Source organism: Rhinolophus ferrumequinum, chromosome 19 (assembly GCF_004115265.2).
Source record: "Rhinolophus ferrumequinum isolate MPI-CBG mRhiFer1 chromosome 19, mRhiFer1_v1.p, whole genome shotgun sequence".
Classification (NCBI taxonomy): Eukaryota; Metazoa; Chordata; class Mammalia; order Chiroptera; family Rhinolophidae; genus Rhinolophus; species Rhinolophus ferrumequinum.
This window is the reverse complement of record NC_046302.1, coordinates 7,360,566-7,387,651: the sequence shown is the minus strand read 5'-3', so window position 1 is coordinate 7,387,651 and position 27,086 is coordinate 7,360,566. Positions and strand designations below refer to the sequence as shown.

General features: G+C 36.2%; 1 protein-coding gene across 1 annotated transcript in view; it reads right to left on the bottom strand.

The window, feature by feature from the left end:
* The window catches only part of PIEZO2 (piezo type mechanosensitive ion channel component 2), a 430,456-nt gene that overhangs the window by 33,913 nt on the left and 369,457 nt on the right, over positions 1-27,086 (bottom strand). The window contains exons 32-37 of the mRNA XM_033087551.1: positions 23,350-23,456; positions 18,401-18,515; positions 13,758-13,817; positions 11,561-11,727; positions 9,589-9,755; positions 2,010-2,177 (exon numbers count right to left, since the gene is read on the bottom strand). Coding sequence (XP_032943442.1) covers positions 2,010-2,177; positions 9,589-9,755; positions 11,561-11,727; positions 13,758-13,817; positions 18,401-18,515; positions 23,350-23,456 — 784 coding nt within the window. The remainder of the gene's footprint in view (positions 1-2,009; positions 2,178-9,588; positions 9,756-11,560; positions 11,728-13,757; positions 13,818-18,400; positions 18,516-23,349; positions 23,457-27,086) is intronic.

Here is a 27,086-nt window from a genome sequence, read left to right as displayed (position 1 = left end):
CTGAACAACTTCATGCTTTATTAAAAAAATGGCACACTTCTTTAATATTTATTCTCTCTTCCTGTTTTTCCATCGTTTGCCTTTTTCTTATTGGCACTTATTACATTTGACTGAAATTTCACCATCTCTCCAATTCCCAAACATCTCCCTCTGAGCTCTTTGTTTACAGAAGGAAACACCCACAATTTTCCCTTCCCCCTGTGATCTCTCCTTGGGGCTGCTTGTCCACTCTCAGCGTTCACTCTTGCTCTCTCTACTCCCAACGACTTTAACTGATGTTCTTCTGTCAGCTCCCCTTCTAGCATTCACTTCCCATCGGCTCTCTATCCTTCTCTTCATTCTCTCTTTTTGGCACCCTGTTCCTTTCTCTTGCATCTCTCCTCTCCTTCTTTTAATGTTTTATCCTGACTTTCCTTGCCAGGTCCATGCAGGAAAAGTTTGAAATGAAAGTAGAGCAGCCACACCAGTGAAATTCATGGCATGCCTTTGAATTTTGTCTACATCAGAGAATCCAGTCCCCAAAGGGGAGAGAAACAGAAGTTATCTGGTTATATGGAATCTGTAGATATAGAGCTATAATTTGTTAGACTCTGAAATACAGTTATCTCAATGGCATACCTGGGCAGCTAGGGTCCAAAACCACTGAGATTCTCAAATGCACATATTGTACTTATTTTTCTTGTCATCAACACTGGTGCAGACATGTCAATGAATAAATGAATGAATGGATGAGCATTGGCTGAGCCCTGCGACTGAAGAACCAAATTTGCATGTGTTCTTGGTTCCTGGTTAAGTGTTTAATATTGCTATGGCTTTGACCCTAAGTATGCACATCATGTAGAAGGCTCTTGGAATGCCAAGCCAAACCAGCTTTTTGCTAAGACTTACCTCAATTAGACATAGCCTCCTAGGAAGGCCATGAAATTGATCATCCCAGGGAATTTTCAGACCACTGGAGCCAGCCCCACACTAGTTCTAACTTCTGGTTACACTATATCCAATGACAGGCACTCTTTCTATGGTTTTGGATCTGGTCTGGCCCTGAAGAGATTCAACAAACCTTGGTACCTTCAGAAATCAACAAAGTGGAATGGCAGCAAGTGTCTGCCAGAGGACAGCTCAAATGGCCAAGGCATTCCCACCACTGCCAGACTCCAGCACACTGCAGCACTCTAGTGAGATACAGAGCTGCCAACAAAAAGAAGTGAACCACCTCTAATCTGCCAAAACTGAAATTAGATTTGGATTGGGTTATGTTGGTGTCAGGATAAGCACATTATCCTGATGCTTCTGTGTCCCTGCTGACCATTCAAGGTAACTCAAAAAAGAACTTTTGGACTTTATGCAAATAATTTCACTTCCAAGTGATTGTTATTTTATAGTAGAATTTAATGAGAAAACTTAAGCCCAAAGTAATCTTTTCCAAACAGAACAAGTTATGGTCTACAAAGATGATATATTGTGCATAATAATGTTCTTTTAAAAAGAACAATGGTAAAATATATTCTGACTTTTATGTCAGTTATGTATATAAAACGTGGACAGATTTATTCTGTATCAGTTAAAAAGGACCATTATTACTGAGTTTTGGATTTTTTTCCTACTGCATGCATCTTTTGATGAAATCATGGGAATAATTTTTTTACCTTTCCTGACACATTTCCCCTGTGAGGACTGCCTACACGAGCTCTCAATCAAGGAAGAAACATGCTTTTTTCTTTGAAAGTGAAAAGTGTAAAATACTTACAAAATGGAGGACAATGTTTATAATAAGGTTTTTAAAGAAACTCCTAACAGACAAAAACTAAAGAGCAGTTAGTTTAATAAATGCTGTCCTGGGAACAACCAGTTATGTCCCAGAAAGGGTGGTGGTTATGCTTTGGTTATTCATGCAAATTCTTAAAAAAAAATAAAAAAGAAAACATACATCACAAGAACTTATATTTGCAGTGACACAAAGGGGAAAAAGATGATAAAATTATGGAACAAAGCATGCACAAGTTAAGCACCTTGATGCTAAACTGCCACTGTCAGCTGATGAGGAGGACATATCCAAGCTGAGCATTTTACGGAGCCTAGGTCGAGCACGCTCACTTGTTTTAGGAACAGTGTCTGGTCCATCTAAATCATCAAGGGTAGACTGCCTTGAGAACAGCATGGTTGCTTCAGTGTAGCAGCTAGCAGCGCAAACAGTTACAGAGACACAGTGTTAAAACACCAGTGGTACATCAGTTTACACATGGGTCAATTGACCAACACACTGCCATGCAGCAAACCACACACAACACCAACACCACTGACGACGACGACCGCCACAGCGGGGTTCAAGGACAGGAAAGGACCTGTTTGGCAGGACAATAAAACACAACAGTACTGGATTTAACAAAATATATTGGCTAGTGATAAATTACGAAATGTCACTCTCTGGGTGGGACGAGGAAATAGAATTAATTGTAAGTCCCGACACTTCTCTCACAGAGAAGAATTCATGTCATTATAACTTTTCAACTGAGTTTTTTTTATTAAAGAAAATGTTTATTTAGAGCTCCCTGAGTTCACTGAGATCATTTTGTAACCAAATTGCTTAAGCAGAAATATCTGCTCATGTAACATTTATATAAAATATTTCAATATTTTTTTTAACACAGTCTCCAAAATGAGAGAGGGAAGCTCAGGAATGACCACAGCAAACAATTTTCCACCCCATTTTCTGAGTGATATTCAGTGAAGCCAAACTAGATGCCTTGCATGTAGAAGAGATGCTGGTTTGATATGCAACTGGATATAAACCAACATCAAAAAAATGAAATAAAATGCTACAAAGAAAACAACAAAGGAAGTCTAGCAATTGCAGGGTCCTTTTGTCTGTTAACTTTTCATTTCGTCTAATGACTTTTTTCTTCTGGATCATGTTTTAGGTCTTGATAGATGTCATTAGGGTGAAACCCTATTGGCTAAGTCCTCAGCTCCCGTCCCCCAATGGAGCAACAATCGGGAAGGGACTGCTGGTGACTCAGGACTGAGATGCTACTGGGTGATGCTACTGAAGGAGAAGAAGCAAATAGAGTTATGGCATAGTCATGATTTCAGTTCAGACACACAGCTTAACCCCAAAGAGACTATGAGTTTGGCTGCCAGAATACATATTTTCCAATCTGAGAGCTAGTGACCTGGCTGACCCAGAGGAGCAGGCCTTTGTGATGCAGGACTGCTGATTTCCCAGCTGGCATTGTTAAGCTGAACATCATCAAGTGACTGCACTAGGAGGCCTACTGTGTGCCCAACCTGCACAGCTGGATGCCTTCGGTCAGTGATGGTGAAGCAGAAATGGACACAATTCAGGATGTAAAAAACTCTGGGGGAAACAGAGAATTTGAGTCACTCACTCATGGAACCAGTTAAAGGGATTTTCAGGTTCCAGATGATTTAGCACAAGTCCGAGTACTCCAGTGGGGTCACCCTGCTGTGCCCATCACACCTACCAGGCCAAGACAGGGGGAGGACAATGAGAGGGGTGAGTGAGCACGTAGGCAATCCAATGGCCTCTAATGAGGACACACAGGCTGATTTTTTTAAGAAGGCCCTAATTTCTTTTTATGTCACCACGTCCTGGACAAAATGAGGAGATGACAAGCTAAACCAGAAATTCATTGGGCAAACACAGGGAAGCTTGAGCTTGAGTCTCCATGAGAACATTAACTGGCTGTTGGATATTAGATAAGTCAATTGTCCTCTTTTTGGGTCCCAATTTCATCATTGATGAGATGAGGAGACTGGATCTTTGAAGTTTGATATTTCATTTCATAATTTTAGAGGTGTAACCCCATGGCCTCTGAGGAGTTTGCAGGCAAAAAGACACTGTACTGTGCACCCTCTCCTGTAGCACTCCTCAGATTTTCTTCACGGGAACTACTGTTCTAATCCCTTGTGTTGAGTTCTACTGTCCCCTCAGCCCACCTTCAGACCCCACATAATTGGGTTACTCGGAGTGTGACCAATTTGTTATACAACCTACGACAGTTTTAAAAGCGAAAGGAAAAGGGAGGTGCTTTATGATATCAGGCCCAGTGGACAAACCTAAGTGGATGGTTGTTGTCAGCTGGCAGGGTCACACAGAGACAGCTAGGTGACATATCTCAAATAATAATCAGTCCCTTGATATATGTCAATGCACCTTAGAATGTCACTAATGTTTCTTGCAGGAATTTAAACCAGTTTATTTTCTGGAAAGGTAGATGATTTCTGATTTTATAAAACAACCATTAAAAAAATAAGTGCTATTTAACATCTGGATTTGAAGGAAATCACGACTATTCCAGTAAATCAAAGGGAATACAAATTCAGAAGGTAGGTTCCCACGCCAACCTCGTCTACTGTAAACCCAAAGGTAAAGATGGGTGACGTGGATGCCAGAGCAGGAGCTGTGGCAGGTAGGATGGCTCCACCCAGGCTGGGTCTTCTGTGAAGGGAGTGTGGCCACACTGAGCATGCAAGTCCCCATTAGGGGATAACGCTAGACCTTGCCCAATGACACAGGTGTTGAGAGTAAACTTCTATACTCAGAATCCTTCTGGGGACGATTACTGACCTTCCAGCAATCAGCATGTCTTCCTATAGGCTCTAGTGTAGACAAATGATTGTTTGGTGATTTGAAAGTTTTCTAAAGCAAAGTAACTAGGAAGGTGGCTTAGCCATTAAAAAAAGGGCAAATATGTAAATTCATTTATTAACAACAAGACATAATGATGTAATGGACCCTATTGTGTCTCCCCTTTCTTTCGGGTGAAAATAAAAAGTAAAAACTAATTTTAAAAGTATGGTTCTCTACTAGTAAATTTATTGGTTGGTTGACCATTTTTAAATTGGGGGGATATTTTGACAGTCTTTGTTAAAAGAGCAATCAATGAATTTTAAATATTTTCTACTTCATGATTTTTGATCATGGATACAGTTTTATACTTGTAATCTTGAAGTAGATTAAAGGGAAGTTACTTGATTTTATTTTAAATAGTCCTCCTCCTCCTCTTCCTTCTTCTGTTTTGTCTCTCCTAAGTTGTGATTTATAATTTTAGTTAATTTCTTAATTGGATATATTGTTAACGGTTGTGCAGTTAAAACTCACTACCACAGGAATCATGTATGTTTATTTTATGGACAATTTATTTTCAGTTCACTCTCTAATATTCTCTTTGTTCTCTTTGAATCGTATGATTCAAAATTTATTCTGGAGCCACTATTTTAAATCGAGGTTCATGTATGATATTCAGGGGGTGTGAACTCCTTGAAACCTTATGGAAAAAAAATGTATATTTCTGTGCACCTTTCCCTTTGGGAGACAGTACATAGCTTCATGAAATTTCAAAAGAGGTTCATGAAAATCTATTACCAACCACTATTAGTTTCATCACAAATTAATGAAGAAAGGTTATTCCATCCATTCCACTTTATACATGCCAAGCTTAGGGATCCAGGTAACAACAACACAAATTTCTGTATTATGAAACAAGGCAAGAAGGGAGGTTAAAAAAACTTCATTTAAAAATACTGTAAATCACATTATGGAACAGCGTATTTTTTGAAGAGCAGATGCAAATATGCAATAACTGAAATATATACTATGCCTGTATTCTTCAATCTGTGGGAGGAAATACTCCCAGCTGAATATGGACATGACTTTCAGTTAAGTTTACCAGAGCTGTCTGAAGCCTTTTATTTTCGGAATCAGAAAAAGGAAAACACTGTTTGCCTCAGACCCTGTCCATATTCAATATATATAAAACAGCGCTGTCCATGCTATGCAAAAAATTAATAAATAAAAGGAATATAATTTAGAAAATGTACATCTAAAGTATCTCAGCAGTTTTCTTCTCCAACCATTCTTCTGTTTTCTTGAAAAATGGTTGTCTGGTCAGGAATAGGTTATAAAGTGGGTGGGGTTGGAAATTTTTAGATTCCCCAGTTCACCTTTATTCACCCCTGTAACTGGGAAACAGCATTAGTCAGCATCTTAATATTCACTACATTCAGAAAATCTTGCCTTCCCTGACCTCCCTGCCCACACCCCTGTCCACTTCTGCACACATGCCCGTGGGGTCTCCCTTTATTATGAAAGGAATAGCTACCATGAAGTAACTTGGAATACACAAGAGTGTGGATAGAATGGGGATCAAAATGAACTTTCAGTTAGCAGGAAAGTGAAATAGAGATAAAATAATTCACTTTAAATAATTAATCTGTAGATACAGAGATAATTCGTGCAAGGACATATTTAAGAAGGTTGGCAGCCTCCAAATAGGACAGTTTTTATGGTTTGCAAAAAATAAAATATAAATAACAATGACTTTTTGTCTCAGTGAAGTCTGTCGAAGGAGACGGAAGCCCCGTTTCAAAAATGCTGATTGTAGGACAATTTCAGGAAGACACACAAGGAGGCACTGCCAGAATTGCTGACCCAGGGACATAATAAGACATTTTCATGTTGTAACTTTGACATTACCAATGGTTTCAGAAATTAATTATTGAGAAGTGTGTGTATGCTTGGGTAGAAAGAGAATGAGGAAATTAAGTCTATTACTATGCAATTTGTTCTAATAATCAATTATTGTATTATAGGAATTAAAAGCATCTTAAACAGCATCTCAGTTAGCAAATAAATATTTTGACCTTGAAACCCTTAAGAGTTTCTGGACTAAGTGTTTCTGCTGTTCACAAAAATATATAATAGCTGAAATATATCTATTCCTTTGGAACTTATAAATAAGGAGAGATTTTTCCCAAATTAAAGGAAAAAAAATATAATGTCTTTTACTATTCCTCAAAGAACTTTAAAAGAATCAATACATATTTTAGGAGGACTGGAAGGGTTATATCCATGAGAAATTTTATCTGAACAAAAATCAAATATAAATCAAAGTATGCATGAATACATATATTTTTAAAAAGATAACAATGAAGTTAAAATGTATGCTACTTTAAAACTTGAGGGATCTATCTATCTATCTATATAATATATAATCTCAAATATCTTTTCAAACCAATAAATATAGATCTGCATCAAATAGATAATTATTGGGTAGCAAAAGAACAGACACACTTGCAAAAGCTCAAATACAGCAATTTTGTAACAGCTAACAATAGCACTTCAAAGTAAAAGCCTTTTTACCCACATCTCCCCATTCAGGTTGCAATTTCAGCTACTAGTTATCTATATTGGGTTTGGTATCTTGGTATTAATAAAACAGTCTCAGTTCCTTTCTCTGTTTCATCTTGTAACATATTCAGTGTTTGTGAAGGACAAATAGTCCACCAGGCCCTGGTGCCTTGCTCAGCATATGAAGCGTGACTGGTCGTAATCCAGGAGCTTCTAAACCAGCCATGAGAATGCAGCTCATGTATGATGTCCTTATACAGCAGGAATTGTAGCCCAGGACTCCACAGATAATCCCGAGAATGGGTTTTCCTTCCCAGGCTCAAACTACCTAGAGATGACATACCTTTATGTGCTTATCCCAGAATCAAGCCCAGGTCCTGGCATACAATAGGTGCTTTTAACACATTTAATTAAAACAATAAATACGTGAATGTCCTCAGTGATATAACTCTTTATCTATGAAGATGGACACAAGATGTGATTCATCCAGTCTAATCTCCCTAGACATGTCATTTTCCTCTTAAGATAGGACTTCTGCTTTAATTTGAAAGCAAAATCTCTGCAATTGACAGCAATGATCTAGAACACTGTGATGCAAAGAATTAGTAGGCTTTTCTGGGATAGGCAGTAAGAAAGACAGGTCAATTCTCAAAGTCTGCCTGAAGTGCAGAAGAGGCAGTGAGAGGCAGCATACCATGGTGGTTGAGAGGCTGGGCTCTGAGCTGAACTTGGTGGTTTTGGATCTGGGTCTGCATTTATATACTTCTGAACTGTGTGACTTTGGGTAAGTTAGTTAACCTCTCTGTAACTGAACTTTGTTTTCTGCAAAATGGGGATAATAATATGAGGTGTGATAAAAAAATACGGCAAATTTAAAAAATTATTACAGTAAAAGACACATTGCCATTAATCCCCCTCAAAATACTCCCTTTCGCTTTGGACACACTTATTCCATCGTTATTGCCACACTTGGAAGCAGTTCTGGAAGTTCTCTTTCGTGAGTGTGTTTAGTTGCTCTATTGTGGCTTCCTCGATGTCCTCAATCATTTTTACTTTGGGGAAGAGCCAGAAGTCGCACAATGCCAGATCCGATGGATAAGATGGATGAGAACACATCATAATGTTTTTATTTGATGGAAATTGCTGTATACCAGAAGTGATGTGTGACACAGAGCCTTTCTGTTGTGATCAACAGATAAGGTGAATGCTGCTGCCGAGTGCCATCTAATGGAAAGGCAGGGATCTTCAATACAGAAAGCGGCACATCGAAACTTACTTAGTAAGAGTGTGTGACAAGTTTCAACTTGTTCAGTGCAGTCAGTTGGGTGTGACTGACTAAACCCATCCGTTAGAACATAAAGTACCTGGAGATACTGTCATGTGAATCTAAGCTACCCATCCTGGGGGCTGTCTGTGCACTTGAAACAGCATCAGGACAGTCATCAATTGCGTCCAGTCCAGACTCTCTGGCAAGGTTGAGAGAAGGTGTGTTTTAAAGTGTGCTGCAATTCATCCTCTATCATGACAACATTCCTTGTCACACATCGCTTCTGGTATACAGCAATTTCTGTCAAATAAAAACATTACGATGTGTCCTCATCCACCTTATCCACTGGATCTGACACCGTGCGACTTATAGCTCTTCCCCAAAGTCAAAATGATTCAGGACATTAAGGCAGCCACAACAGTGCAACTAAAGATATTCACGAAAGGGGACTTCCGGAACTGCTTCAGAAAGTGGCAAGAACGATGGGGAAAGTGTGTTCAAAGCGAGGGGGAGTATTTTGAGGGGGATTGATGGCAATGTGTCTTTTACTGTAATTTTTTAAAAAAATTTAAACGTTCACTGTATTGTTTGATCACACCTTGTCGTATGCATCTCCTAGGGTCTTAAAAGGATAAAGTGAGGTAACCCATGCTCAGTGCTTGGTGCTGGTCCATGGCGAATTATCATAAAACTCAGGGAAGATGGAAGCTGACAGAGTCACTTCTTGAACTTTTATTATGAATTATAAAGTAACAATTCTGAAAGGAAAATACCAAAGATAGCAACAGATGGTAGAGGATTCTCATATAGAAGGTACTTTGTGGAATGGAATTTTTAAAAGGAATTAAAGATGTAGCCCTTGACACAAATAGTAATTTTGTCATTGGGAAGATTCATTCTTACTTTCCTCCAGCTTGGCAATCTCTATCCTGTGCCTATGAATCATACATGTGTTTCTAAAAGTTTTTCATTGATACCCAGTTTTATCTGGCTCAGTCTAGGGGAGGACATTTCTTTTGCTTTGTTGTACATGTGGAGATAGCCTGAAGAGGGTGGGGAATCCATGTAAGTTTTGATTAACTTTCACCTCAGACATTCGTTTCTCAAATTGACGAAGTCCACCTCTTTTACCTTTGTGAAAAGGAAACCCAATTTTTAGAACATAAAATACCTGGAGATACTGTCATGTGAATCTAAGCTATCCATCCTGTGGGCTGTCTGTGCACCTGAAGAAGCACCAGGACGGCCGTCAATTGCATCCAGTCCAGACTCTCTGGAAAGGTTCATGATGTGGTTCTGATAGTACATGTGGATGCTTTCCCGGGTTGGAACATTGCCCTGTAGTGAAGGAGACATTGTCACAGTTCTTACTTGCCCATGTAGCCACCTGGCATTTCTGACAACTCTCAGCTTTCATGCACAACTTGAGTGGATTAAAACAAAGCTAGAAAGTTGGGCACTGATGTCAACTTATTGAATTAATGGTACTCAATATTACTCAGTAATGCTGAACAAGAAATCCCTTCTGGTTTGTGGATGAAGATGGTCAAAAGGAACAAATTTGCTGTTATAAAATAAATGTCTTGGGATGTAATACACAGCATGATGACTATAGTTAATAATACTGTTTTGTATTCAGGAGTCCATCCTTATACATAGAAGATAAGTTTTAAGATCCCCAGTGGGTGCCTGAACCTTGGATAGTACTAAACACTACATATACTATGTTTTTTTCCTATACATACATATGTATGATAAAGTAATTTTTAAATTAGGCCCATTAAAAGATTCACAACAATGACTAATAATAAAAGTTATGTGAATATGGTCTATCTCTCAGTAAAGTAGCACAGATATATTTCCTGTCCTTCACAATTTCACCAATAGAAGGTTCCTTCTTACCATAGATCTTAGTAACCTTAGCATACAGTATTTTTTTATTTCCTTATTAAACCAAGAGCTTTTACCTTTTCACTTAGGAAAAAGCACTTTATGGCTTCTCTTTGGCATATCTGAATTGCCAGCATCACTATTCTCACACTTTGGGGCCATTATTAAGTAAAATACGGGTGACTTGGATACAAGCACTGTGATACCTCTACGTCGATCTGATAACCAAGTGCTACTAAGTGACTAACAGGTGGGGAGCACAGAAGATATGCTGGACAAAGGGGCGATTCACATCCTGGGTGGGATGGAGAGGGATGGCATGACATTTCATTACACTACTCAGAATGGCAAACAATTTAAAACTTATGAATTGTTAATTTCTGGAATTTTCCATTTTATATTTTTGGATTTTGGTGGATTGAGGGTAACTGAAACCATGGATAAGGGGGGAGTACTGTATTTGAAAGTTCCTAAGAGAGCAGATTTTAAAGTTCACATCAGGAAGAAAAAAAACTGTAACTATGTATGGTGATGGGTGTTAAGTAGCCTTACTGTGGTGATCATCTCATTTTATATATTTATGTATTCAACTCATTATATATATAATTCATCTCATTTAATACATATATATATATATATATATATATATATATATATATATATATTCATTATGTTGTATACCTGAAACTAATACAATGTTATATGTCAATTATTTTTCAATAAAAATTTAAAAAGAAATCCCTTCTCATAGGTAGATAATTTTGTAGCTATGTATGACAAGTATGTAGAGAAAAGTAACTTTTCCAGAAATGAACTATTATTTTTTAATACAATCTATAAACCTTATGTGACTATACCTTGTTGTTCTTCATATGTCCTAAAATTTCCTATGAGAAGTTTCAGATCAAACTTCCCAGACTAAAAAACATAAGCCTTTATTAGATAGCAGAGTCTGCCCCTGCAAACTGTGGTGATGGGAGAGGACAGAATGAATAAACTGGCCACTATCCCCAGGACTGTCGCGTGTGTGTGTGTGTGTGTGTGTGTGTGTGTGTGTGGTGTGCATGCATAGTGTCTGATTATTTTAATCCTGAACATGGAACAGATTTAAATACACATAAAAACAAAAGGGTTAAGCAAAGACTATCTGGGAAGGAAGGATTTTGTCTTTTCCTACTTGGAGTTCTGGATATTGACATTTACAATTTTTATAATGTGGGAAAAAGCAAAAAGAGTTATACCAATAGTATTACCTTTTTAATTTCTCTGGTTAACATGCATCTTTCAATTCTCAGAACTGTAGATATATCAATATGCTCCCTTGAAATGGAGTTAAGCCAAGTTGTGAAACTATCCACTGTTGCCAGAAAGAGGACCCAGGTAAATTTCAAAATATTAAATATCCTCTTGATGATATTATCTAGGAGGAAGGAAAAGAAACAAGATTTCAAAAGAACAATATGCCATCAGCCATTTTGCTGTGTGTGTCATGGTAGTGTTTTATCACAGGTAGACCTGGGTTTGGCCATCCATAGCTAACGGGGTGTGGGGCAATTGACACCAAGCATGGTGCGGGGAGTGGAGGAGGACTGCCGTGTATATAGGGAACTACCACTGGGTCTTTCTACACACGCAGCGCCAGCAACAAAACCAAACGAGGATAGAATTGTTAACTTTGGTCAAAACATCTGTCAGAATAAATTCATATACAGGTAAGAGTTTTGATTAAAAGTAGAGATTGCATTCAAAGATATTTCTGTTATTGACAGAGGGATAGAAAGAGTATCTATCCAGGTAACTGGATCCTTTAATGCTTTTTCTATAAGTTGCTCCTTTCTTAAGTAATACTTGCTGTTGGAAACTATTCTGTTGATTCAGGAAGAATTTGATGCTTCCTATTACAGTTGCATTTCAGTTACATCAGCTTAAAGCTATTTTGTAAAGAGCTCAGTACACATACTAAGGGTATATCTATACCATTGAACTATCTTCATTATTTTTAATTATACTGAGCTGTGCTGACTACAAAACACTGCACATGGGATCAACCCTCCCTAAACCAACAAGTCATGAAATTCCTGATGTACTTGGGTTCTCTTCCTTATCTACGGCTGTGACTCTGGCAACCCAAGAAAGGGAAAGCTGCCCAGTGTAACAAGCTCAGCTTTGATTGCCATTGTGTCTGTAATAGTGTCTGGGTTTCCAATAAAACATTATTTATGGACACTGAAATTTGAATTTCATAATTTTTATGTCATGAAATACTCTTCTTTATTTGATTTTTTTCCAACCACTAAAAATATAAAAATCATCCTTAGCTAATATAAAAACAGGTAGCAGATGGGATTTGGCTCAGGGTTGTATAATTTCCTGACCTCTAATCCAGTATAATCAGATATGACCACTGGGTGACTCATCCCTGCTCTCCACCAATCTTCTCTCTCTACTTTAATTCTCATGCCACAGTGTGAATCAGTTTATCTTTGTAATGGTAAAAAAAAAAAAAAAAAAAAAAAAAAAAAGTTATTTATTAATTGTGTAGCCTAAGAGGAAGGCAGACTTTCTCTCAGGTAAAAGTTTGTATTTTTCAAAAGGAAAACCATCAGAAGAAGCTTAGATGTATATGGGATGGTCTCCGGACATAGTCTAGATGGGCAAGAGAGACAAAGAAGAGTTAAACAGTTCTACCCACTGGAGTAACAAGAATCTTGAAGTGGCCAGCTGATACCTGGGGAAGAAAACTGGGAATCTGGAAAAGGAGATGGGGAAATGATTGAGAAAGACCTGGTGGGAAGGGTTCTAGACTCCTGGCTGTGAAGCCAGGCCCCAGAGGCACCAGCTAGTGAGATGCCTCTGAGGCAGGAAGACTGATCCCTGACTTTCCCTTTGATGCAGTTTCCTGCCTATGCTGTCACTGCCTCCAACTATCCCCCCAAAACCTCGATAAATTGGTGTTGCACCTAACAGCCTTACATGAGGTGTACTTTAGGAAGAAGGGAAATGAGAGAGCATCTATTCTTCCTTGAGCAAAGAAACTAAATGGAGTGAGATGCTACAGATTCCACAGAAGAGTAATTCTGAGTCTGAGAGGGCCCGTAACACCTAGATTTCTCTTTCCACGGCATGCTCTGCTTTTGTTTTGATCTTGAGCAAGGCATGCATTTCCCAGAGTAGTTTGGCTAGAACCTCTAGCAGTTTTATGTAGACATCAAAGGCAAGATTGACCCTGGGAGGTTGAAGAACTTGGGGTTATTTACGAGTATTAATAAACATTAGCAGCATCTTATATTTTTTGACACTTTTTTTCTCATATTCACAATTGACACCAATTATTTAGTCATAGTCCAAGACAGTATTTGATTAATTATTTTTAGGCAGCATTCCATTACACACCATCTGGGAAGTAGCATTTTCAACTTTCCCCCTGCTCATATTTGTCTCTTTTGTTACCTGGTCCATCAGATTTCTTTTTGACGGGTTCATCCTCTCGTTCTTCCCAATCCACAGGACCTGTCAAGTGTGTTCAATAAACATGAGTTAGATTCTTTAAGGGTATATTAAATGTCAACACTTACTCTTCTGGATTAAAAGGAATTTTTAAATTAAATCTTAGGATATTTTGCCTATTTTAAGAATTCCTCGGGAAACGTCGTAAGAATTCATAGCTTTCAGATTCTGCTCACTCCAGAATAAGAATTATGGATACCCGGGGATGGGTACACTACAATCCTCTGGCTAAATCTTTCCTACTTTCTGTTGTTAAACAGCCTGTAAATTCAGAATGGTTTTTGTATTTTTAGTTAAAGGAAATCTAAAAAATAATATTTTGTGCTCATGAAAATTATGTAAAATTCAAATTTTAATGGAACACAGCCATGCCCTTTTATTTATGTATTGTCTGTGGCTGCTTTTACCCTACAATGGCAGAGTTGAGTTGCAACAGATTTATGGCCTGCAAAACTTAAAATATTTACTATCTGGCCTTTTACAGAAAAGTTTGCTGACCCCTGACACATCCTTGAACTTTAAATTTTGAATATCTTGGGATAATGTTACAAATTTTAGTGTGTCATCCCCTAAAAAATGACACCATAGGATTTCACTTTATTTGTTAGCGTCTTGTTTAAGACTAAGGTTGTCAGCTTTAGCACGTGAAAACAGGATAACCAATTATATTTTAAGATAAACAACAGATATTTTTCATAATTTTTCATTTTGCATAAGCCCCATGAAATATACTGAAATTATTCCTAAGCTAAGTAAATATTTATTGTTTATATAAAAATTTCCAATTTAACTGGGTTTCTTGTATTTTATTTGGTAACCCTATCAAACTGATCTCACTCTAGTTAATCTTCCCAAACTTATATTCTACTACTGTGTATCACAGCTTGTCTTTCCAGCAATGTGGATCTGCTCTTTATTTTTCATACATGGTCTTGCTTTCTTCTGTCAGAATGTCAGAGTCCATTCAACCATTGTCTTTTTTCAAGAGGCATTGCATTCCCTTACATTCTTGGCTACAAGTCATCTTTTCTCCTCTGGTCCCACACTATTTTATCTATATTTATATTTTAAATGGAATTTTGTTGTTTCTATGTCATTGTTTTTTCCCCCCACTCCTATACTTGGGTTATTATAGGTTAGAAGGATCTAGAGTCAGGATACCTGTTATAAATTCCAGACCCACCACTCACTGTATGGCTGTGTGACCTTAGGCAAGTCACTTCACCCTCTGGGACCTCATTTCATAATTTGTAGAGCAGGGAGAATAAAATGCCCTGGGCTGTTGTGAGGATCAAATGAGTTACTACATGAAAAGCACTTACAACAGCGCCTGGCACTTCAGGACAGGAGCTATGTGCTTTATCTGTCTGGAAGTGACGTAGAAGAGATGATGCCTTGTACCAAGAAGGTGCTGAATAAATATTTATTAAAGAAATAGATATATTTCTTTAGTCTGTATATTTTTTAATTATTATTGCCTCTGATTTATAGGTAAACGGTAGTGACTTTGCACATGAAATAATCTTTATAGTACAGAGTAATGAGATATTTAAAAGATGATTAAAAGACACATTTTTAGAACTGGTCAAATAATTTTGGAGGAACAAATGTCTAAGAATAGCAAACACAATTTTGAAGGAAAGAAAGGGGGTAATGAGGGGAGTGTGCAAAACTCACTAACTCTATAGCTCCTGGACTGAAAACAGATGACATTGGCCCAGAGCTAGATAGTAGGATAGTGGATCAGTATACAGAGTCTAGAAACATACCTAATAGTAAATGGGAGCATAATATTAACAAAAATAGTATTTAAATTTAATAGGAAAAGGAAGAATCATTTGATAAATAGGGATAGCATGATTTTCTATCCATCTGAAAATAAATGAATTAGATCTCTACTTCATAGAATAAAAATTTGGAAGTAAATAAAATTAGGAGGAAATATAAGAAAACATTAGCATAATATTTGGGGGAAGGCTTTCTTATGCAAAACAGGAACTTAGAAACCACAAAAAGAAATTTAGACCTACTTGACATCAGAAAAAATTAAAAATTGTTTAGATAACATATACCATAAACATTGGATTGGAAAAAAAATATTTTAACACTTGAAAAAAACACAATATCCCTAACATATAAATATTCCCTAAATTAATAAGGACAAACAGCTGAATAAAATCATATTATGGAAAATGTTAAAAATGTATAAATCTTAGATTTGGGAGTACAAATTACCAAGAAAAAAAATTCAGTCTTATTAGTTATGAAAACTCAAATGAAAATAAAAGCCATTTATCATGCCTGAGAAAGACAAACAATAAAAAGAGAAATAATATCCTGGTGGAGGCTACCGGGAAATGGACACTCTTTACACATTGGAGTGTAAACTAGTAAATACTTTACACATTGGAGTGTAAACTAGTAAAACTGTTTGGGAAAATATCTATTGAAGAAAAAAAAAAACGCACTCCCTTTAACCCAGTAATTTCACTTTTGATAATGTATTCTGTGGAAAGTATATGTTCTTCCTGAAAATTGTTATGCATTTAAATACACACACACACAAGTGCAATTGTATGTGAATTTCTGTGTGCAGATATCTATGATAGCATTGTTCATTGTAGAAAAATCTGGAAGCAAACTTCATGTCCATTAGTGGTGGAGTAGGTGAATAAATTATGCATATCCATATTATAGAATACTTTGCAGCTATTAAAAAAGGATGATATGGTTTTATAAATACTTAATTGGAGAAATATTCATGATATATTACTAATGAACATATAGCAGTTTGTATGGCATGAGCTCATTTTTCAAAATCAAACAAAGGAAACCATGCCTGAACACACGTACTTATGCCCATGAGAAAGGAATGCAAGTGAACAAAACATATTGTGTGAATTTGGTAGCTTAGTGGACAGGTTTCCAGGGCAGATTGTGCATTTACCTCTTTACTGCTTGATTTGTTACATTAGCTTAGTCTTAATTCTGTCTTTTTAAACCAATAAAGTAAAATAAAACTAAAGTTACCAGGAGGTAGCAGAGGGCAGAATGGTTTAAAAAGAGAGAGGTTTTGCAATTTAGAGCTCCAGTAGAATTTATTTTTTCCTTTTCTTCTATTTTTAATTGCACAAAGAATTTATGTATACATTTTCTTTATGCATAAAGAACAAAAAAGTAACAGAAAAGCCTCAAGTTCCCTCATACCACTTAATCTCAATCTCTCCACCACCTCCAGGAAAACAGTAACCACTGTTATTTATTTACTAAATATTCTTTCTGATCTTTCTCTTGCATTTATACACTATTATATGCACCCATTAAAAATGCAAAATATTATCTTGAGATTTCCTTTGTTTCATAAATGGTTTCATAATGTGCAGGCCATTTTCAACATAATTTATTTATTTCATTTAACAATAGGAATTGTTCTCCCAAGTCAGTTCAAAGTAATCCATCTCATTTTTTAAACTACTAGAGTATTCATAATATATTGGCGACATAATTTACTTGAGTCCTCCTCTTTTTGTTATTAACAAATAATGTTTGATGAATATTCTTAGACGTGTGTCTTTATACACATGTGCAAAACGTGCTTCAGGTTAAGCCACACACCTAGAAGTAGCACTGATCTCTAATAGGATGTGTACATTTAAAATTTTCATAGACATTGACACACTGCTTTTCAAAGTGGAAGTACAACTTCACAACACTACACATAGTCTGTGAAAGCAGTTATCTTCCCACTAACTCCAAACAGTGATATTCAAATGTTTAGGTTATTGCGAATCCTATAGGTAAAAAACCAAAATGCCAAAATGCTTAGTTTGTGTTTCTCAATTACTGGTAAGCTGAGCTCCTTCTAAAAAGGCCATTTCTATTTTCTGATTTATGAATTGTTTTCATATCCATTCATTCATTGGGTTGAATTTTTCTTTTACTGATTTTAAGGAGTTCTTAATATATCCAGAATGCTAATCTTTAGTCTGATATACATAATGAACATATTTTTCCCGAGTGCCCCACTGCACTTTAACTTTGCTTTTGGTGTGATTTTTGTAGTTTGGAATTTTCTCCCCCCTTAGAAATGTGTTTCTATCATATGTTTTCAAATGTACCAGTATAATGTTGAATATGGCATTGGTAGTTATGTTCTATTTTTGGTTCCTGAGTACTGTTTAAGAGTGAGTTCTCTTTTTTCTTGATTAAACTGTGAAAGGTTCATCTTTCTTACTGTTTTTTTTTTTTTCATGAATAGCTTTTTACTTAATGATTAGGCCTTGTCTTGTATTTTTTTCCTATGGCTTAATATCTGCCTAAAAAACTAATTTTTCTTTCTACTTTCTTTGAATTTATTTTGCCTCTCTCCCCATTTTATAAAATGAAGCTTAACTTAAGGTCATGTTTTAATTAATTCCAAGTGTCAGACACAAGCAATTAAGGCCAAGTAAAAACCTTTGCACTCTTTAGAATTAAAAAATTTTATTTCTCCAAAGTTTCTGTCCTTTGCAGTTCCTCTTTTGTATTCAAGGGTGACAGAAATGGAGAGTACTGGCTAAAACCTGCTGCATCCACATAACACTCACCCTCCCCAGATCCTTTTCTCTTTTTTTTCTGTTCCTCTCTTGTAGACCTTTTTTTCTCTTTGCGCCTCTGTCGGAGTGCTGTTTTAGGGTCAGTAATCCAAGCTTGATAAACAAACTGAAGGGAGAAAGTTCAATTATTTTCTGGCTTTTTAATAATTTGAATTAAAAGAAAAGGGACCAACACCAAGCTTCCTGACTTCTGGAAATATTTTTTTTTCTCCCAACACAAACTAAATATCCCTCTCCCACATCCCTTCATATGCTGAACTGACCTGTGCTATTTTCATTATCATGAAATAAAATATGAAAATAGACATATAGGACTATATTTCATTTGGTATCACAGACAATCATGAGATACTTTGGGTTTATAAAAACTGTTTCTCCCAAGTCCCCACATATCACCACCATTTGTGATACTTAGTTATGATCTTTCTCATTTTACACCATAGGAATAAATTGGATGCCTCGCTAAGTATCATTAGTTTTCTCCCATCACAAATAAACTTTGAGTCAAACACAAAGCAATTTCTTTTATTCATTTACTTTGGGAAAATAGTTTTGCACCTTTGATATTTTCCCTTGTGAATAACAGCTGTTACCAGCAACTTGAGAAAGGGCGTTGCAGACTGATTAGTGTTTGGAGAGGAAAAATAACGTGATATTAATAACGTGATATTAGGATTAAGGAGTTATCCCAAGTGTTATGAAAGGAAAATGAGTGCTTTTGGTTGCGTTTTGTCACTTTCACTCAAGAGCTGAAAATAGTTGTATTAATATATTATAACCGATAATCACAATAGAGCAATTTGGAGTAGCCACCCACCAGTAGTTTCCCAAGTCATGCAGAAGGAACAAAACAAAAACCTTGATATACAAAGTCAGCCATCTGGAATCACGAAGCCAAGCAGTCATGCTCCTCATGCACCCACAGACACACCTGGGTCTCAGGGAAGCTGGTTTTGTTTTGTTTTTTATTATTATTATAATAAAGAAATGTTTCTCAGGGGTGCTTGTAGACCCAGACATGTTCATTTTATTTTACATGTTGTTCAGATTTCTAAAACCTTTGAAAAACTGTGTAAGGAAAACACAGGCATTGTGATGTTGGTAAAAATAGATATTCAACTTTTCCACATATGGAATGAAAAGATCAAAGGATAGTAAGAAAGAACATTTCTTCTCATTGGTAGACATCTGAACCTTAAAGGCAATTGATGCAAATATAAGAACTGCATTATTTCAGAATAATAAACCCAGGAGGCAAAAAGATTATCCTATTTTGTGCTAAAAACATTTTGAAAAATGAGATAAACTGGAATTTGAAGGAGAAGGATCACATAAAGGAATTTATGTTAGATGTTCATTGAGCATAGAAATTGGGACTCCTATCAAGAATATCTCTGAGGTTTAGTACCTTAATATGCAAACTCACTTCTGCAAAATATCGATTCTTTTAAAAAATCTATTCTGCTAAACGTAAATAAATTTTCAGGCTTAAGAGCAAAATACGATGACCTTCTTTAAAAAAAAAAACGTTATTAGAATATCACTTTTAGATAATGCAAGAATCCCCATAAAAGAAAATAAAAATGTAATTCAGGATTTATGAATGGAATAGGTGCACAAGCCGGAGGAATTCTTTTGCTCTGAAGAAAATGAAACCATTGGGAGGGAGGGTGAGAAGGAGAGAAGGAGAAGCTTAGGATTGAATTGAAGGGTCTTGTAAAAAGGGTGAGAACCATTACAATTTGACTATATTAAAAGGGAACTCCTGCTTCTACATATGTCAGTCAATCAGTTCTTTCGCATTGAGATGAGAATTTAGATAATCAAATAAGAGGAAACGAGGGAGGGGCAGAGAATCGTATGACAAGTCCTTAATTGTAGGTAAATCATTTTGATGTTTGGAAATATAAATATTTTACAGTTCCTGGAACATTTGATAGACGGTCAGTTTGGCCTCAGTCCATCTGTTTCAGGAACAAGTTGATAATGAAGGCAGAGAAGGAAACATCCCTATTCTTACTGAATCAAGAAATGGAAGTTCCTTACTGAGAATTCCTAGTTCTTATACTTGGTAGGTGTAACTGTCATCCATTTGATGGGTCTCTCTAGGACATCAGATACAAGCACCACTAACAATAAGTGAAAATACATGGAAACGTTTTAAATGACTTCTGGCTTCTCCAAAGAGTACTGCACTAGCTTGTATTCCCAACTTAATCTTAACTTTTACCTTGATTTTATCTTAAATTTTATCATATATATTAAGGAAAACTGGGATTCATTTTACTGAAAACTCATTATGTAAAGAAGCATTTAATCTTTCAAATAGGAGAGAACTTTATTGAAGTGGAGAGCCTTAACAAATTGGTTAAGTTTCATAAACTGTCCTTTAATTCAGGTGTGATCCAGGACTTTTTTTATGTTGTCTGTAAGAAGATTTTTTGTTTTGTTTTATTTTGGTTTTAAAGTAAGATGGGGGATAATTACATTATAATCTTTCATATAAATTCTTTTATATGGATGAAGAGACTCATATGGTAGTCTTAAACGAGAAAAGAAAAAGAATCCCAGGAAAGTGGCAACAGTGAATATTGCCTAAAAATCAGAAACATGGCATTTGAAAAATAGCAGGAACCTAGACTTCTGGGTCCTACTACTCAAGGTGGACCAGCTGCTTGCACTTCACCTGGGAAATTGAGAGAAATACAGAATTGTAGGCCCCGCTGGACCTGCTGAATTTAAATAACCTAATTTAAATGAGATCCCCAGGTGAAATGTGAGAAGCACTAGTCTTGGTCACTATCCAAACCATTTGGTTAACACTGAGGAGCATAAGGACCTAAGAGCTTAGGTGCTTGCCTCAGATTAAGTTGGGAGACACAGCTTTCTTTAAAGTACAAGAATAGTAATTGATTATCTATGATTTTCAGTAATGAAATGACTACAGTGTAGGTAGCTGGATAATCTGTTGTGCATGAGATGAATTAGTATGTAATTTTGAAACAGTTTACTCGGCTCTCCCTGATGATGTGGGAAGGAGGTACTGCATGGTCTGTACCCCGCAGCATAGCCTAGTAAGGAGGTGCACTGAATTCAGAGTGGGAAATGGAAGATGGCATCCAGTTTAGGAAGATGGAAACTTAACAGGAAGCCAGAAAGATGGAGCAAAATAAGTCTTTCATTATCTTCTTTGTAATTTTACCAGCTTTCTGAGAAAAAAAATATTATACTTTTTACACATCATAACTGATGCATGCAACCAGATGTGACCCTAGTGAGAAAGTGAGATGTGACTTAGACAAAACTACAAGAGGACAGAAAGTAGATGTGTATCTGCATTTTCTCTTTCTATTTTTCGATAGGCTCTGGTGTCAACTGAAAAATAAGAACCAAATACTAAGAAATTTGCCTTCTCAGAACTCGTTTTGGAAAAGTTTATATTTTAAATTCTTATAATTCCTTTGTTGTACGATCTATAGAACAGGGAAAATGCAGATGCAGCAACAGGGATCTGCTTGTCTAAAGGTCTACGGAGCAGAGGGTCACACACAGTAAACATCAAATACCTTTGTAGCTCTGATTAAATACTGTAGAATAGTTTTGGGAAGTTTAATGACAGACTTTGGCAAGGCTAAAATGGCTGATGCAAACTTCCCAATAGCTCTCTATAAAGAAGGACAAAGCAAGAGTAATTAGTAGAAAAAAACCAAAAACTAATAATTTAATATATGACGTCAGTATGAGTTTGTCTCTACAATTACATCAACTAGGTTCATATACGCCAATCATTGAAGCTAGAATAAAATGTGCTCTGCTTGTAAGTTAGGAATAAAGAAAACTGTCAATCATTGCAAGAAATCCATTCACATGGTGAAGATGATCAGGGTCTCTCCGTTGCTGCATGATGAGTGATGGTTAGAATAAAAGTCATTAGAATAAAAATAAACAAGTCAAGTCATTAGTATTTGGCAAGCCAGCTGCACACATGCACATACACACAGTCATCTAGAAACACACATGGTTAGCAACAGGGCAAGTGAGAAAGCATGAGAGCAAGGTATCTATGTGAATGATTTAGTTTTTCAAAGTCATTAGGAAGACAGAAGTGAATGTAACCTGGCAGCTTGAGAAGACCTGGCCAGCAAACTGACAATGGCCTCTTCATGGACACATCACGTAGCTTGATGGATATAATTCTAGGTGCCTTGAAGCATAACAAATGGAAATAACTCCTAATATGTGGCTCCTTCATTAAAAAAATATATGTAAGCTTTCATCCCATATGTAATTCTACTGACAAATCATCATGTTTGGGTAGCATTTATTATACATTCACTGAGTACACTATACTTAGGCTAGTGAGCTATATAACTGAGAATCGTATGGCAGGTTCTAAAAAAGAAAGGCAGTTAAGCTGAAAAAGTCAGAACTGTGCTAGATATTTTCATTATGGTAATAAATTCTTCAATCTATAGCAATATAAATGCAACTGATTTTCAAAACAAAGTAATATCTAAATGACCATCTGTTTCAAAACAAAGTATGTTCTTTTCATGATCGACTATTTCATATATTGAAATATAAGTCCACTAATGCAATCCAAAGCAATGCCAGATAAACCTTCTTCACCTCCTACTTGCAACAGAAAAATAAAGTTCACCCAAGAAAGCTTTATTTTTTGTTTGTAGCATCAGAAAATGTTTTGACACAAGTGAAAGAAGACCTGACTGGAATTGTGTTCTTGCACAGCGGTAATTACAGCAATGCTGAGAGCAAGCAGCCTTAGTTTAACGAGGAATAAACAATTTCAGATGTAAATAAGAAATTTCTGGGAGCTACAACATATATGAATATGGCAGAAGAAGCCTGCAATCACGGTCTGTCAAAAATAAAACTCTTCAAGTAGCAAAAAGACATGATTTCCCCAATCTCATAATTACCTGGAAAGCTGACCTTCTTGGAGGTTCTTCTTCTTCCTTTTTTAATTCTTCCTCTTCCTCCTCTTCGCTATCCGTTTCAAACAAATAATAATCTCCACTCCTGACCACTAAGCAAAACAAAATATTTACTTATTTCTTGAAAGAGATATGAGATAATCAGGGACTTATGCATGAAATGCACCCCCCCAAAAGATACACATAAATTTTCTATAAAAAGACAACAGCAAGAGATGTTGGTAGGGAGGAAAAAGAACAAGAGATGAAGAATACTCATTCTGTGCTATGCTACATGGTGTTGGCATGACTAGGTCTACAGAGCACGAGGCCTTGTCTATGCCATGTAAGAGAATTGGCCAGTACTGGGTTCATCTGGTATTTTCTTCCTTCCTCATTATACATTTTATATAGAAGCATCAGACCAACTCTGCAGCAACCCGTTTTGTTACTAAGATGGCCAAAATAACTGAAAACTATTATTATTTCACAATTCAGCAATTTTGGTCCTTTAGACAAGGCCACAATGAAGTGGGGGATTTGGTGTTATCCAAATGGGTCCAAACTATTGTAGAAAAGCCAGTCAGAAAGATTCAGAATCAAGAAACAGTGTCACCAATGTTCTCCCTCACTTTATAGTATGCAGACCTGGCTTCTCCACAAGGTGACACAAGGGACATAACAAATATGGCAAGGCATTTGAAAGAGTATTTTTTTTTTTTTAAACAAGCTCCCGTATGAGAAAATGGGTGGATAACATAAAAAAAAAATTGCACAGCCACAATAATGCCACCACCACCACTCTGGCTGTTTCTACACGTAGTGCGAGAGAGACTGAGGCACAGTGGACATGGTCCATACAGTTTAGTACTGTTCTAGTCAACCAGGAGCTCCCAGTCACTTACTGAAATTTGAAGAGACCTGTGTTGACCGTAGACAAAGCACAGACAATAAGGATTGTCCTTGTCTTGCCTAATACTTGCCCTGAAAGAATATATTGCTGTGCTAAGAGTTGGAAACAGAGAAAGCTGACATGTCCAAAGATTTAAAAAAATTTGAGAATGAAATCTTTATGCGTTTGATCATTATTTTAAGTTTATCAGAGAAAAGAGACCTAGCATATACATTTCTGATGCTACAAGAACTGTAACATCATTGCAGGAAAACAAATAAATATTTTCAAATTATATTCAAGTTTTCAAAGGGTGAGGTGTCTTTTGGATGACATACATGATGTATTTAGTTATCTTTTGGACTTAAACATTGTGAGCTAATGGAAAACCTTGGCTTGTTTAAAATTAGTTGCTTGAATATCACTAAACATGGTCAAAAGGTAAGAAATTTTGTCCATGATTTCAGACGTATGTGAGGCCTCCATCCATGAAGATGCAGAGTGAATAAATTGGGCCTTATATCCTTGAACAGAAGCACTGTGATTTGTTATTTATTTATTTTTTTTTGAAGGAAGAACCAGGCCCAGAGTACTGGGTCCAGGCCTGAGGAAATAAATGCAATATAACATAAGGTAAGAGTAAGCAAGAACAAACCAAAGTTACAGCATTACGTTTGACAGTGAGAAGACCATTAAAGTAATGCCTTCATTTAAGCTCAGAGATTTGCAGGAAAGTTACATGGACTGTATGTCACATGATCATTGGTAAAAACAGAGTATTATAAGATTGAGCATTTTACCCTCATTATAGGCTCTAAAATCAATAGTAGCTTAAATTGTATTCAATCATACCTTCTATAACTTTTATCCATGTGGACACTGAGCGCCCAAACACTTTTCACCTCAAGCAGTCATAACATTGATTTTATCATTTAAAAAAAAAAAACTTTACCAATTTGTCTGTGAGAAGTAGAATTAACACATTAAAAAAAGAAAAATGTTGAGTCTTCTATTCCTTTATAAAATGTTATTGAAATAAAACTAGAAAAATAACAGAGAATATTTTCTTTAGTGCTATCTGGTAATAGTAGAGAAGCTCTTACATATGCATTTGTTAGTTCAGAAAGAGATCCTGCCTCCAGTCTGTGTCCACATATGTATCATGGATGTTGACGTTATTGCTGAATAACTGAGTGTGAAAATAACTTTTAAAATCCTACCCTCTGGCCTGGGCCCCTTATTTCAGATATTTCACAATAAAGTGAGGCTTGGCATTGACTTAGGCAGTATAGAATTGACATGAAGACATATTACACTGAAGGGAAGGTATCATTGAACAGCAATAATGCAACTGTATGTGTGTACATAGGTATGGAACTGGGAGATTTGTCACCTGCAGACTACATTAAGGTATTGAATGTTTGCCAAGAATATAAAGAACATAGCAATGTTATTATATTGTCAATGGATTTACTCAAGAGTATTCCAACTACACTTATTTTTGTATGTGGCACATCTAAGAAATATCTATTTAAAAGCCCAGTAACTTTTAAAGAAATAAGGGCTTTTAATAAAGTGCTTCTAGATCTGAAGATAAGTTTTGGAACTTGGCATTGCCTAAAAAATAAATCACATATTCATTCTTTTCCTCACAAGCTTGCAAAAGGAAATACATTTTGCAGAAAAATTTTAACACCATGCTCGGAATCTGATTCCAAACCCTGAATTACACACATTCCTGCATTATTGCACCGTCAGGTATCGGAATGAGGCACACTTAATTTAATATCAGTCTTCAAGAACTTGATATAATGAGGGTGAAATGAATCAGACAATCCAAAGTCAATAGCTTTCATAAGAAGTTCTTTAAAGTATTCCCAACTTGTAAGATTATTATCAAAGACCATATCCAATTCCTTCCAAAATGCAATGTTTAGACAAAAAGGGAAATACAACCACAAGGATTGCAATGGGAATTTACCCCAGCTGAAAGGACAAAGCATTCAGTCTGACGTTATTTTGAAATGGATAGGTCTCTCTAAACTAGCAAAGGGCCCTTTAAAAACAGAAAGACAGGCATAGTTTACTTGTGACTTGATAGAAATAGGCATATAGTACAATGCATATTAGCTTATTGGCATGGCTAACATGCCAGTGGACAATAAATTGAAGTGTCACCCAGAATTTCACCTGGAATGTTTTGTCTTTTGACTTGGGCAGTAAATTAAATGAAATGCTTTATAACTCAGGGATATTTTTTGCTGTCCAAATGCTAAAATTCAATATTTAGGATTAAATTTAATTACATCTACACATACTGAGCAAATTTTGAATATTGCTTTATTAAAGGGCTTACTAATTTCAGAAAATTATTTCTAGAGTAAGAGAGGCCAACACCAGATCCAGGCGACACTCAGAATTAGGAGTGGGGAAAGATTCTGATCAATTCGATTTTCTAGTGATTCTAAATATTCCATCAGTAGATTCTAAATATTCCCTCTTATCATCATGTGACGTCATGAGCCTTGGTGATGTTGTCTAATTACATTAACTACAGTGATAAAAAAAAGTATAAGACATAGTACAAGACATAAAAATTACATTACAAGTAATTTTCAAAATAATGAATAATTATTCACTATTCTAACACATTTAAGAAAGACTGGATTCAAATGGATCATTCTCTTATAATACTATTGGTCAATAGCAGGTGATATTTCCTTTGCTAAGCAGAACAGATATAGCCACTGAGTTCCACAATTCAATTCTTCATTCTTGTTTATGATCAGGAGCAAAAAGCACTAATTGCATGTGGCTATCAAGTTCTATTTTTCAAAAACTGTTTTCTGAC